Raw genomic sequence first — 15487 nt, forward strand, 5'->3', positions numbered from 1 at the left:
AGTGTTAGAGCCACCTTCGAATGTATGTATGCAGCTATCCTTGCTCTGAGCAACACACACACACACACACACACACACACACACACACACACATACACACACACACACCATCTCCCCACACACCATGGCCCAGTTATTACCATGTCTCTCTCACCCCAGTCATACTGATTATGCCAGGAATGGATTCAACACAAGTTGGCCAGATCTGTGATCTTCCAGCTGTCAAATATAGAAATGTTTCAGAAATTCCTCATAAAATGGACTTTTCTAAAATTAAGTCAGGAAATTCCTATAAAATGATAAGCTAAGGTCATGTGGTATAAAAATATCTAAATGTATCTCTTATAATGAAAATATATTTTAATATGCTTTTTATTGATTTTTTTAGAGCTAGAGACAGACATTCATGAGAGAGAAACATTGATGGGCTGCCTTCTTCTCACTCCCTACTGAGGATCCAGCCTTCAACCCAGGCATGTGCCCTGATGGGGAATCAAACCAGCAACTTGTAGGTAATGGGTAGAAGCTCAACCAACTGAGACACACTGGCCAGAAAAATTAATAAGTATTTTATGAGTGTATAAATAACAGCTTTTAACTGGTGATATAAGTATAAAATCCCTCATTATTTTGACAAATGTGTCAGGAACCCAAAGAGTATGACACCCTGGATTGCATCTCAAAAGAGCCCAGCTCTGCCATATTGAAGAGGAGAATAGCAATTTTCCAGAGATATCAGGTCAGTGTCCCACCCCCAATCAGACTTTGAAGAAAAAGGGAAGTAATGGATGGGACAGTGTAGTAGGTCTTCCCATCTCTAGAAAGCAGGCTAGACCAAGATAAGGAGACATAAAAACTGAGTACACTTGACTTATAACCTGGTCTCCTGAGATCAGAGAATCATTAGGAAAATTTTCCTTTCTACTTATTCCAGAGGCCCACAGGGAAATCATGTGCTTAGAAGTTGGAATAACACAAGGGAAATGTACCTGATGGGCAGGTACAGAGAGAGCTGTAACTATCTCCCCTGTGCAGTCCTCAGCTTGTACAACACTGGGGGACAGGATACAGCTGTTGCTTTTGATTCCTAAGCTGGCTCAGGAACTGATGATTCACTCCTTCCTGCCATCTCATGTGGGACAAAGCTTCAGTCTCATCATCAACCATCCAGGGAGCAATTCAGACTTCCACACGGAGACCTTCCTCTCAGAGACCCATCCAGGTGAGTCTGGGAGGCCACAAGGTACATCAGGAAAGGGTCAGGGAGGATGGAACCTGACAACTTTAACCTGAGTCACCTGGGAGCTCAAACAGCGTAGACCAGAGATAAGAGCTCACTGTGTTGGCATTTTGGGTTAAGGAATTAATTTGTAATTAATTTAGGTAATACATTAAGAAAGATGTGTTTGTTTGAATCTGTATTATAAGGACAATAGTTAAAAATGAAGTGATAAGAATTGGAGTCCAGTTGCATGACACTGTAGAATGAGTGAGATGCATAAAATGATTGTAGTGAAATGAAAATGTATCTGAAAAGATTTGTTTTTCATGAAGAAGGTAATAAAAAATTAGTTGTGAAGAACAGTGCAGTAAAGTGAGAGTGTTTGTATGAAATTTCAAAGATGGTGTGTATTTGTACATGTTTTGTATTTATTGAAAAGATCCTGACCATTAAAGGAGTTTGGTCCCTTTGCAATAGCAATTTGTGAGACATTCATTGCAGTACCTTCTCTCATGCTGGGCATTCGTGTGAAAAAAGTATTTAATAAGTCTGAGGATAAATACTAAATAGTTTTACTTTGAGTTAATTATTGCCAAGGATGCATATATTCTGGTATTTGTTACCCATTGACTTTCTCTGTTGGAACAATTGACAGGAATTCCTACCCTATACTCAGCCTTTCCCCCTGTGGTCTCTATGTGTAATGAGAAATTCTGACATGCATTCAGGGAATATAAGTTGAGGCCTGACCAACTTCTAGGCAAAGGTATAGGATACTGAGAAAAAAGTCACCATAGTTATATAGATGGAGAATTAAAGGTCACTTATTGTACCTTAACACTTAATGCCACAGAGGCAGCACAGTGAGTTTACATTTATGCAGTGAGGCCTTCACTGTACCAGCTGAAGGGGGAATGTCTCCATTCTAGTTAAAAATATTTTTCTATTTCATGTGTGTTTTTGACATAAAATGCCCTTACCCAAGGGAAGCTAATAAATAAAGAGGCTTAAACTCAGTTCCTCAGACAAATGTTATTGAATAAATGTCTGTATTAGAATCCTATAGTTGCCATAACATAGTCCCATACTATTTGTTTAAAAGAAACAAACATATGCTCTTACAGTCTGGATGTCAGAAGTTTGAAATGAGACTCACTGACTAATATCCAGATGTGTGCAGGGCTGGGGTTCTTCTAGAAGCTGAGGGGAGGATCTGTTCCCTCTGATGCCTGTTAGTGTGGCTGGCCACCTGCATTCCTTGTCTCATGTTCCTTCCTCCATCTTCAAGCCAGCTGTGTAGCATTCTCAAAGTCTCTCTGAGTCCAATTCTTTTGTCTCTCTCTTCAACATTAACGGAATCATTGTGGTTACCTTAGTCCCAAGACAGCCGATTAACATGCCTGTTCCATCTGCTGCTCTAATCCCCCTCTTGCTATAAAACATATCATATTTGTGCACTTAGAGGTGGGAGTAACAAGAGGGAAATGTACCTGAGGAACAGGTACAGGGATTTGTAATATCTCCTCATCTCCAGTCTCTCAGCGTGTGTAAACTTAGGCTGGGAGGAGCTCGGTTAAGTGTATTTGTTATTATTCTTTGTTTATTTGGAGGCCAATTCTGGCTGGAGACTTATATTTCACACCTTCCTGCTATCTTGCCTGTAAACAGAACTTTAGTCTCTAACATCAACCATTCAGGGAGGAATTCAGATGTGCCCACAATGACCTGCCTCTAAGAGATCTTATGCAGGTGAGTCCAAAACCCAGCTGACCCTGCATGAGAGGGTCACAGAGAATGGAAGCCAAGAACAATTACCTGTTGTCACCTGAGAGCCCATTCTACTTAGTCCAGAGGCAAGAGATTGCTCTGTTTGTTTGCTTGATGAATCAATGTATTTATTTCAATGGTTACATAGAGTTCATAGTGTGACTGCTAATCACACTTTTGATGGTCTTTTACACTCTTTATCATTAAACTAGAGGCCTGGTGCAAGGTATTCGTGCACTCGGGGGGAGGGCGGTTCTCTCTGTCCAGCCTGCACCCTCTCACAGTCTTGGCGCCCTCTGGGGAGTGGGCCTAAGCTGGCAACTGGACATGCTTAGTGCTGCTGAGGAGGCGGGAGAGGCTCTACTCCCCAGCATGAGCCCAGCTTCTCGCTGAGTGGCTCCCCCTGTGGGAGCACACTGACCCTGTGGGAGCTCTGCATTGAGCATCTGCCCCCTGGTGGTCAGTGCGTGTTGTAGCGACCAGTAGTTCCGCCATTTGGTCAATGTGCATATTAGCCTTTTATTATATAGGATTGCTGTCCTATCAATGCTATAAAATGTTTAAGTTATTAATTTCAAAATGTGGTTCTGATCGGGGGTGATTTTGTCCACCATGAGACATTGAGTAACTTCCAGAGAGATTTGTAACTGTCACACTGGAGAGGCATGGGTGGAGGCAGGAATGCTAAACAACCTTCAATTCACAGGACAGACTGCACCATGGAGAGCAATCTGTTCCAGAATGTCAACATTCTGAACAATGCTGAGGCTGAGAAACTCTGAGTTAAATAACATCACTATTTGTACAATATCACGTCATTTGCAAATAATGACAGTTTTACTTCCTACTTTCCAGTTTGGTGGTCTTTTATGTTTCCTTCATGTCTGATCGCTGGGGCTAGGACTTCCAGTTCTATGTTGAATAAGAGTTGTAAGAGCGGATATCCCTGTCTTCTTTCTGTTCTTAAAGAAAATGTTTTCAGTTTTTGCCCATTGAGTATGATGTTGGATGTAGGTTTGTCATATATAGCCTTTATTATATTGAGGTATGATCCCTTTATTCCCACTTTGCGAGAAATTTTACCAAAAATGAGTTTTGGATTTTGTCAAATGCTTTTTGTGCATTTATTGATATGATCCTGTGAATTTTGTCTTTCCATTTGTTTGTGAATATTGTACCAGCCTTGCATCCCTGGAATAAATCCAAAGTGGTCATGATGTATGACCTTTTTAATACGTTGCTGAATCGGATTTGTTAATATTTTGTTGAGTATTTTAGCATCTATGCTCATCAGGGATATTGGCCTGTAATTCTCTTTTTCTGTGGTGATTCATCTGATTTTGTTATGATAATGCTGGCTTCATAAAAAGTGCTTGGGAGACTTCCCTCCTCTTGAAGTTTTTGTAATGGTTTGAGGTCAATGCTTCTTCTTTGAATGTTTGGTAAAAATCCCAGGAGAAGCCATCTGGCCAGGGCTTTTGCCTCCTGAGAGCTTTTTATTTTATTTTTTATTACTGTTTCAATTTAATCAGTTATTATTGGCCTATTCATGTTTTCTGATTCTTCCTGATTCAGTTTTGGAAAATTGTATGTTTCTAGGAATTTGGCTATTTTGACCACATTGTCCAGCCTGTTGGCATGTAGTTGTTCATAGTATTTTCTTACAACCCTTTTGTCTGTGGTGCTAGTTGTCCCTTCACTGCTTTTTTTCTGATTTTATTTATTTGGGTCCTTACTCTTTGTTTCTTGATGAGTTGGGCTCAAGGTGCATCAATCTTGTTTATCTTCTCAAAGAACCAGCTGTTTGTTTCATTTATCTTATTTATTGTAGTTTTAGTCTCTATGTCATTTATTTCCACTCTGATCTTTATTATTTCCTTCCTTCTACTGACTCTGAGCGTTTCTTCTTGTTCTGTTTCTAATTTTTTAAGTTGTAGGGTTAGATAGCTTATTAGAAATTTTTGTTTTGTTTCTTGGGGTAGACCTGTAAAGCTACAAAGTTCCCTCTCAGGATTGCTTTTCCTTTGTCCCATAGATTCTGGGTTGCTGTGTGTTCTTTCTGTTTCCAGGAATTTTTTTTTCTTTATCTTATTGATAATCCATTCATTGTTCAATGAAATGGTATTTAGCCACCAGGTGTTTGAAGGTTTTAGGGTGATTTTATTGTAGTTCATCTCTAGTTTCATGCCATTGTGATCTGAGAAGATGCTTGATATAATTTCAATCCTCTTAAACTTCTAGGGACTTATTTTGTGTCCTAAAATGTGGTGTAACTTTGAGCATGACCCATGTGCACTTGAGAAGAATGCAGCTTTTGGGTGGAATCCTATATAATAAAGAGGTAATATACAAATTAACCCTCATGCCTTCACAAGATGGCTGCCTACGACCATACCGGCAGGTGGGTTAGTGGGGGCCGACCAAATTACTGAACAAGCAGGTTGCATGGGGCTACCCACCTGGTGGGGGGGGGCAGTTTGGGGTGACCAGGCTGACATGGGATGGCAGTAAGAGGTGACCAGTCCAGCAGTGGGGGGGGGGCAGTTGGGATGACCAGTGTGGCAGAGGGGTCAGTTTGGGGTGATTAGGCTGGCAGTGGGGGCAATGAGGGGCGACTAGGCCAGCAGGGGGGTCAGTTGGGGGCGACCAGGCTGGCAGGGGCAGGCAGTTAGGGGTGACCAGGCTGGTGGGGGTGTGGCAGTTAGGAATGACCAGGCTGGCATGCAGAGGCAGTGAGAGGCAATCAGGCTGGCAAAGGGGGACAGTTAGGCTTGACCAGGCAGGCAAGCAGGTGAGCAATTAGGAGCCAGCTGTCCAGGATTGTCACAGCGATGTCCGACTTCCCGTTTAGGCCTGATCCCGGATATTGGGCATAAATCAGCAGTTGGACATCCCCCAAGGGTTCCTGGATTGGAGAGGGTGCAGGCTGGGCTGAGGAGACCCACCTCCCACACACAATTTTTATGCACCGGGCCTCTAGTGTTCTCTAAATGTGAATTAAATCCATCTGTTCTATTGTGTTATTCAAAGTTGCTGTTTTCTTGTTGATTTTCTTTTCTAGAAGATCTGTTCAGTGATGTCAGTGGAGTGTTAAATTCTCATACTATGATGGTATTGCTGTCGATCTCTTCCTTTAAGTACTATGGTATTTTTTTTTCAATATTTGGTTTTTCCTACATTGGTTTCAGAACCTTGCACCCTGGTATGTGTATATATATATATATATATATATATATATATATATATATACACACACACACACACACATACCAGGGTGATATCCTCTTGTTGTGTCAATCCTTTTAGTATTATATAGAGACCTCCATTGTCTCTTGTTATCTTGTTATGGCCTTCATTTTGACATCTATTTCCTCAAATATGAGTTTTGTTCCCCAGGTCTTATCTTCATATGCATTCGTATGGAAATTTATTTTTCATCCCTTCATTCTCATCCTGTGTGAATCCTTTTTTTCTGAGCTGGGTCTCTTATAGACAGTACATATTTGCATCATGCTTTTTTATTCATTCAGCTACTCTGTCTTTTGATTAGAGCATTTAATCCATTCATATTTATGGTTATTATTTTTGAAAATATATTTTTATTGATTTCAGAGAGGAAGGGAGAGAGAGAGAGAGAGAAACATCAATAATGAGACAGAATCATTGATCAGCTGCCTCCTGCACATCCCCTACTGGAGATCGAGCCCACAACTCAGGCATGTGCTCTTGATCAGAATCGAACCTGGGACCCTTCAGTCCCCAGGCCAATGCTCTATCCACTGAGCCAAACCTGCTAGGGCGTTTTATGGTTATTATTGATAGGTACTTATTTTCTACCATTTTAATTCTTTATGCCTATGATTCTCTATTTCCTCTCATCATTACAATAGTCCTTTTAACAGTTCTTGCAATTCTGGTTTGGTGGCGTTAAACTCCTTTAGCCTTTTTTTTTTTTTTTTTTTTGTCTGAGAAGGTCTTTATTTTGCCATCTATTTTGAATGATAACCTTGCAGGATAGAGTAGTGTTGGTTTCAGAACCTTGCTTTTCATGACCTTGAATAATTCATGACATTCACTTCTTGCCACAGTGTTTCTGTTGAGAAATCAGCTGACAGCCTTATGGAAACTCTTTTGTAGGTAATTAATGTTTCTCTCTTGTTGCTTTTAAGAATATTACTCTGTCTTGAACCATTGCCATTTTATTTTTATTGATTTTTTACAGAGAGGAAGGGAGAGTGATAGAGAGCTAGAAACATCAATGAGAGAGAATCATCGACCAGCTGCCTCCTGCACACCCCCTATCAGGGATGTGCCCGCAGCCAATGTAAATGCCCTTGACCGGAATCGAACCTGGGACCTTTCAGTCCGCAGACCGACACTCTATCCATTGAGCCAAACCGGTTTCGGCTGCCATTTTAATTAATATGTGTCTTTGTATAGGTCTCTTGAATTCATCTTGATTGGGACTCTGCTTTCTGAACTTGCATGACTTTTTCCTTTGCCAGATTAGGGAAATTTTTCATCATTATTTTTTCAAACTTGTTTTCTATCCTTTTTTCATTTGTTGGTATATGTATTTATTGTCATTTTATTGTTCATATTTTTATCTTCTTCTTCTTCTTCTTCTTCTTCTTCTTCTTCTTCTTCTTCTTCTTCTTCTTCTTCTTCTTCTTCTTTCTCCTTCTCCTTCTCCTTCTCCTTCTCCTTCTCCTTCTCCTTCTTCTCAAAGAATACCCTTCAACATTTCATGTAATACTGGTTTGGTGGTGATGAAATCCTTTACCTTTTCCTTGTCTGAGAAGCTCTTTATCTGATCTTTAATTCCAAATGATAGTGTTTATGGGTAGAGTAATCTTAGTTGTAGGTTCTTGATATTCATCACTTTGAATATTTCCTACTACTCCCAGTCATATGGGAGCTCCCTTATAGGTAAGTAACTGCTTTTCTTTTGCTGCTTTTAAGATTCCCTTTTTCTCTTTAACCATTGGCATTTTAATTATGACGTGTCTTGGTGTGGGACTCTTTGGGTTCCTCTTGTTGGGACTCTCTGTGCTTTCTGGACTTGTAAATGTATTTCTTTAACCAGGTAGTATTCATTTCTGAGTGGTTCTTATTCATGGTTCCTATGTCCATTTTCATGTTGATGTAGTTCCCACTAAGTTCCTTGTAGTTCCCATTATGTTCCTTGTAGTTCTCTCTAAGTTCCTTGAGCATTCTTATAATATTACTTAGAACTGTATATCTGATAAATTGCTTGCCTCCATTTCATTTAGTTTTTTTTTTTCTGGAGGTTCCTCCTTTTCTTTCATTTGGGGATTGTATCTTTTCTCCCCAAGCTGTTTCTTTGTGTTTGTTTCTATGTATTAGATAGAAATGCTTGATTCCCAGTCTTCATGGGGTGATCTTTGAAGGAAGTATCCTGTAGGACCCAGTGGTGCAGCCTCCTTTATCTCCTGAGCTGGATGGTCTAGAAATGTCGCGTGTGTGTGTGTGTGTGTGTGTGTGTGTATTTTGGGGGGGGCTCTTCTGTTGTAACTGGGTCTTGATTGTTGTACCATTTGTGGGTGGAATCCACCCTCAGGCTGGCTGAATGTGAGGCTCAACCCTGATCACATCGTGTGAGCTGTTTTACAGATGCTGATCAAATAAAACAAGAAAGAAAACAAAAACATACAAAGGAATCCAACAGCAATGAAAACAACCAGAAAAGAAAAAAGAAAGAGGAAAGAGACCAAGAATAATAACAGAAGAAAAATAAAAGAATACAATAAGAAAACATGCAGAAGAAAAAATAATATGAAAGGAAAGAAAGGAGTAAAAAAGAAGAGTAAAGAATAAGAAGAACAGTGAAAAAGAAAAGAAGAAAGAAAAAGTAAGAAAAGCAAAAAATAAGTGAAATTAAAAAATAGAATGCAAAAGGAAAGAGAAAAATAAGTGATGTGAAGGAGAAAATAATAAATCAATAAAGAGAAAATCTCTATATATAAAAAGCCAGAGACTATAATGCCATCACAACCATAACCAACCTTATGACTGGTCCCTATGACACCTCCAACACCTCGATCAGGGCGGGGCCAGCTGGCAGAAATTTGGCGTCCGGGGACCTTGGCGTTGCTTGGTCTTAGTCTTGGACAGCTGCTTGGGCAAAGCTCTCCTTTGGTGGAAGTGGACCCGGGATCAAGGCTCTGGAATCAGGGATGGGGTTGGGAGGCTTTCCTGGTGGCCACAGCAGTCCTTGTGAGCTGTGCCCAAGAACAGCAGCAGGAATAGGGACCGTGGGGCACAGGAGGTAGCAGCACACAGGAGCCAGGAGGTGCAAAGCCCAATGTGGGCTCTTACCCCACCCACTGGGCCCAGAAGCACCAGCAGGTGGGCCATGATGTGCAGCTAGATGCTGGGCTGCAGACAGGAGGGGAAGCAAGCCAGGAGGGCAAGGCTTCTCGCCAGACAGAGCCCCGAGTGGCATGGGAAGGGCTGGAGCTGGAAACCCTGGAAGGGTGGGAAGAGCTGCAGCCCTGGGCCTTTTTGGCCTTGGCCTTGGAATTCCGAGGTTAGCCCCACTTCAAGAGAGAGGATGTGGTGGAAAGTGGCAAGGTCACCGGAGGGATAGGAAATGTTGTGGCCATATTTGGGAAACACAACTGCCATGAGTCTTCAGTAACTATGAACAGATAATCTTTGGTCTCGGTTCTACAGAAGAGGAAGCTGAGACTCAAAGAAGGGAGCCTTCCACAACACCTCACCCATTTCTCAGACCCGACCTTGTGCAGCATTGTTTTTGTTGAAAGTAGAGGATCCAAAATGTTTTTAGATCTTTGCTATTTTAGGCAGGAAAGAATTTAGCACAGGGAATTGGTGCTTGGGAAATCATCGGAAAGCTGGAGGAGTGGGTATTAGGCTGGACCTCCAGGAAAGACTCCCTGCCTAGGGGGAGGAGGTGCCCCCTCAGTCACAAATGAATTCTAGGACACTCTGGCACAGCTGTGACCCTCGGAATCAGGAAACTGCTGACCCCACAAGTGCCCTCCAGCTCCCACAAAACAGGTCACTGGGCACTGCCTCTGCCAGAACTGCCTGTGCACAGTGTAGATTCCGCTGCAGAAAACCTCCACTTCTCTGCAAACATGATCACCAGCAGCAAACAGCCCAAACTGTGAGAAGATGCCTCTGCCCCACTTCTGCCTTCAACATATTGTGCAAGCGCATCAAATCAGCAGAAGCAAATTCATATCCAGAAACCTAGCTGCAGAGGAGTTTGGGCAATTTCAGACTTTCTTCTAGGAATGAGATCTTGCCAATGTATCTCATGTCCCTGATATTGATAAAAATAGGGCCTGGCTGTTGGGCCTCCGTGATTGAGCATCGATCTATGAACCAGGAGGTCATGATATGATTCCTGGTCAAATTTTGAGCTTGATCCTCAGTAGGGACATGCAGGAGGCAGCTGATCAATGATTCTCATCATTGACTTTTCTATCTATCTCTCCTTCTCCCTTCCTCTGAAATAAATAATATTTTTTAAATGGGGTCATGCTGTATATATGTGTTATAATGAATTTATCACTTCATAGATCATTAATATCTTTCCTGTTAAAACCATACTTAGAGAACATTATTTATTTATCATTCATTTTAATTGATCTCAGGAAGAAGAAGGGAGAGAGAGAAACATTGTTCCATTGTTTCCTGCACTCACTGGACTGGGTATTGAATCTGCAACCTGGGCATGTGCCCTGACTGGCAATTGGTCCACCACTTTTTGGTGTATGGGACAATGCTATGCTGGCACCCTGATCCCAAATTTCAGCCTCCAGAATTGTGAAAAAAAATACATTTCTGTTGTTTAAGCCACACAAATTTATGATATTTTGTTATGGCTGTCTGAGCTGACTAGTCTATGCTAATAAAAGGGTAATATGCTAATTAGACCAGTTGACTGGACATCTTCTGGTCATCGTTCCTGACAAAGCCACAGTGGCGAGGGCCAAGGTAGAGGCAGTTAGGGGCAATCAGGCCAGCAAGGGAGAAGTTAGGGGCAGTCAAGCTGGCAGGGGAGAGCAGTTAGGGGTGAACAGGCTGGCAGGGGAGAGCAGTTAGGGGTAATCAGGCAGGCATGCAGAGTAGTTAGGGGTGATCAGGCAGGCAGGCAGGTGAGCAGATAGGAGCTAGTGGTCCCAGATTGCAAGAGGGATGTCCGAGGGGTCCCGGATTGGAAAGGGTGCGGGCACGGCTGAGGGACCGCCCCCCTCCCATGCACGAATTTCATGCATCAGGCCTCTAGTAATAAAATAAAAAGACAAAGTGGAGTTCATCTAGGCAGATTTTAGTGTGCTCCTGGGATCTCCCTTTGTATCCTTCTCTTATGTTGCCTGAGGATGACTGTTTTGTATGTTGATTCTGGGCCTCCTGGTAGGGACTTTGGTGCTAGCCAACTTCAGAAGCTGCCCACATTTGGTTCTCGGCAACCTATTTGAATCTTGAAGTGATCCCCCCTTTGTGGCTGCCTCCACTGAGCTTGACTGTGCACAGGAAGGACAAGCTACTCTTCAAGGTCAGCTGTATAGCTGCATGGGCCCCAAGGTGGGTCAGCAAACATCCCAAGGCACTTTGGGGTCTGCCTTGTCCCGCCTACATAGGCCCACTTACTATCAGATTTAGTCACTGAAAAATCTGTTTCTGAAACGGCTGTTGGCAGAATCGGGAAGATGGACCTTTGTATCTCCCATGAGGGGGAGGTGCCATTCAGACTTCAGGGAAGATGGTGAGTGTGTTCCCCTCTCCCAGAGCCACACACCTGAGACTCACAAAATACTCTTAAACCTACTAGTAATTCATTTCAGAAGACTGTTGGAGAAGAGATTTGTTTGAAAACCAAACCATTTTTTCTCCATTAGAAATAATGTAAATTGAATTACTTTGTTGCAGACCTCCAAATGAGTCCCTGTTTTAACCTTTCTTATACAGTACATGTCTACAGTACTCCACAATCTAGAAACAAACACTTCTTTTCTTAATTTATTGAACAACCCCTTACTAGCCTTAAATGAATCACTTTTATCACTCATTCCAGGGATGCAGTATTCACTTTTTCACATATCATTGCCTCCAACATGCTGTCACAGGCTAACTACTTTACTTTATCCAAATCAACAACAGTTTTTCTACCTCTTCAATTGCCTATGATCTTTGTTTTGTGAGCAGTTTTATGCCCTTAGCAATATCAGCAAATCAGATAGCCTCTTTAGGTTTTAAAATTGCACTAATCATCCATTTCACCAACAACAAAAGCAAAACAAAACAAAAACAACAACAAAAAACAACAAAACTACATGAAAATATTCACAGCACAGTAAACTTGGCTGTCATTCTCTCCTTAGTTTGTGCCTTGCAAGATGCTTTTGATCATGCACAAAATTTGTTTGACATTCAAGACATGGTTTCTCTGAACAACTTGGTCAAGAACTGAATTGTTCGAGTTGGGAGACATTTGAGAACCGAGATTAGGCTGTATTTCTCTAACCTTGCAGGGTGAATCCACTCATAGGCAGGCCGGTGGGGTCTGCTGGAAGTCAGTAATTTCTATCAGCTCTTCATGAGGGGGAGGTGCCAGTCAAGTTTCCAGGAAAGTTTGGAGAATGGCCTCGCCCCAAAGCCAGTCACTGATGCTTCCTGAGTCTGACCAGACCTGTAGGTTGGGCCTCTGCAGCTGAGGAGAGGGGCTTGCACCTCTCAGGAAAATGGCTGCTGCAGAATTGGGGAGGATGACTGAGCACTGGTATCCTGGAAGCTACTCTCCATGTCTCTCCCCAGTGCTTCTAATCTCAGACTCTTCTCAGGTGACTCCAGTCTGCACCACCCCACCTCCACTGAAGCCAGGGTGAGTGGCTGTGAATGAAAATTCTGTGTTCTGTCCCTTTAAAAACAAAGTGGCTTCCTCTATGGAAAACAGTATGGAGTTTTCTCAAAAAATTAAAAAAGGAACTCCCATTTGATCCACTGATCCCACTTCTAAGAATATATCCTAAGAAATTGGAAACACCAGTCAGAAAGAATATATGCACCCCTATGTTCCTAGCAGCCAATTTGCAATAGCTAAGATTTGGAAACAACCCAAGTGCCTATCAGCACATGAGTGGATAAAAAAGCCGTGGTACATTTACACAATGGAATACTATGCAATTGTAAAAAAGAAAGCACTCTTACCATTTGCAGCAGCATGGAGAGTGTTATGCTAAGAGAAATAACCCAGTCAGAGAAAGATAAGTATCACAGGATCTCATTCATATGTGGAATATAATGAACCAAATAAAATGATGATCAAAAATAGACCCAGAGTCATAGAAGCATGAACAGACTGTTGAACCTCAAAGGGAAGGTAGGGGAGAGTAGGTAAGGGGGAAGAGATTAACCAGAGAATTTGTATGCATATATGCATAACCCATGGGCACAGACAATAGGGTGGTGAAGGCCAGAGGTGAGGGATGGGAGCGGGCTAGAAGAAGTCAGGGAGGAAAACAAGGGAGCATGTATAATACTTTCAACAATAAAGATTTTAAAAATAAAAATATATAAGTAAACAAAAACAAAGTGGCTTATCTCCAGCAGGTTGCCCCTGCTGGTAGAAGCCCTGCTGCTTTTCACTGATGGATGCTATGTGGGCAGGTGTTCCTGGCTCTGGCCCTGGAAGCTGGGGAGCCCAACCTGGTGTACAGGCCTCACTACTCTCAGGGGGAAACCCCCGCAGCTGAGATATCCCTCCTCAACTTGGCCTGCCCTGTGGGAGTGGTGCCAGCCCCTCCTGAAACTACAACCTTCCTATAACTCTCAAGATGGTTTCTGCCCTTCCTTCTTTAAAAATCTCCTTGTCAGCTAGTCTTCAGTTGGTAATTCAGGGTGAATATTCCCTAATTTAGATTTATTGCCAGTTTGGTTCTGGGAGGAGCTGCAAGAATAATCCGCATTGAGGAGTGTGTCAAAGTGTCAGCTGTTGGCAAGTCATGGCTAAACTCTATAAAAAAGAACACCCTCTATCCACTCTCTCCATTTAATGTGATTTACTTTTCTTTATAGCATCTTCACCATCAGATTTGTTACATTATTATTTTTATTTGATGATATTATTGCTCCATCATTTGTTTGTAGACTTTTGTCTTTAAGCATCCCATACTCTGAACAGTGCCTAGAAGATGGTCTATAGTCAATATATATTTCTCAAATGCATGAACGATACCTTCAGTAAAACAGCAGTTATACATTATGTTTGAAGAACAGGTTGATGTAAGAAAAGGAAATTCTAATGAGAAATGCAAATAGAGAAACATTAATGGAGACCAGATAACACAACCAAAATGCAAGTTATTATCCTGATTCTAAAATATAAACGTGACCTTTATTCTCAGTTAATAATGATTACTATCATGAAAATTAGTTATTAATTTATTTAATTTTATTTTTTTGTAGACATATGGATCCAGGCAATGGAACACAAATTTCAGATTTTCTTCTTCTGGGACTTTCACAGGCACTGGAACTACAGCCCCTCATATTTGGGCTTTTCCTCTCCATGTACCTGATCACTGTGTTGGGAAACCTGGTCATCATCCTGGCTGTCAGCTCAGATTCCCACCTCCACACACCCATGTACTTCTTCCTCTCCAACCTGTCCTTGGTGGACATCTGTTTCACCTCCACCACCGTCCCAAAGATGCTGTGGAACATCCAGACACAGAGCAAAGTCATCACCTATGAAGGCTGCATCACACAGATGTATTTTTTCATACTCTTTGCAGTGTTGGACAACTTTATCCTGACCGTGATGGCCTATGACCGGTTTGTGGCCATCTGCCACCCCCTGCACTACATGGTCATCATGAACCCCTGGCTCTGTGGACTGTTGGTTCTGGTGTCCTGGATCATGAGTGTCCTGAATTCCTTGCTAGAAAGCTTAATGGTGTTGGGTCTGCACTTCTGCTCAGACTTGGAAATCCCCCACTTTTTCTGTGAACTCAACCAGGTGGTCCAACTTGCCTGTTCTGACACCTTTCTTAACAACATGATAATGTATTTTTCAGCTGGGCTGCTAGGTGGTGGTCCCCTTGCTGGGATCCTTTACTCTTACTCCAAGATACTTTCCTCCATATGTGGAATCCCTTCAGCTCAGGGCAAATATAAAGCATTTTCTACCTGTGCGTCTCACCTCTCAGTTGTCTCCTTATTTTATGGTACTAGCCTAGGTGTTTACCTCAGCTCTGCTGCTACCCAGAGCTCACACTCAAGTGCAACAGCCTCAGTGATGTACACCGTGGTCACACCCATGCTGAATCCCTTCATCTACAGTCTCAGGAACAAGGACATAAAGAAGGCCCTGCAAAGATTCCTGAGCAGGTAAGCTTTTCAAGGGCCAACGGTACTAGGCTATAGAATTGCCGAGGAATGCAGGCTTCAGGCCTCAGAATCAGAAGTCTGACACAAATTAATCCAATTATTGGACCATAAGAA

The 15487-nt window shown here is 42.2% G+C and overlaps 1 protein-coding gene across 1 annotated transcript; it reads left to right on the forward strand.

Annotated features, from left to right (window-relative positions):
• The first annotated feature begins 14453 nt into the window (after positions 1-14453).
• Positions 14454-15377, forward strand: LOC103301029 (olfactory receptor 7A5-like). The gene has a single exon (XM_008157955.2). It carries the CDS (start codon positions 14454-14456, stop codon positions 15375-15377), a length of 924 nt encoding a protein of 307 aa, XP_008156177.2.
• Positions 15378-15487: the final 110 nt, after the last annotated feature.

This window comes from Eptesicus fuscus, chromosome 6 (assembly GCF_027574615.1).
Source record: "Eptesicus fuscus isolate TK198812 chromosome 6, DD_ASM_mEF_20220401, whole genome shotgun sequence".
NCBI lineage: Eukaryota > Metazoa > Chordata > Mammalia > Chiroptera > Vespertilionidae > Eptesicus > Eptesicus fuscus.

Coding starts and splice junctions, on each gene's coding strand:
- LOC103301029 (XM_008157955.2), top strand. CDS start 14,454: ATGGATCCAGGCAATGGAACACAAATTTCAGATTTTCTTCTTCTGGGA.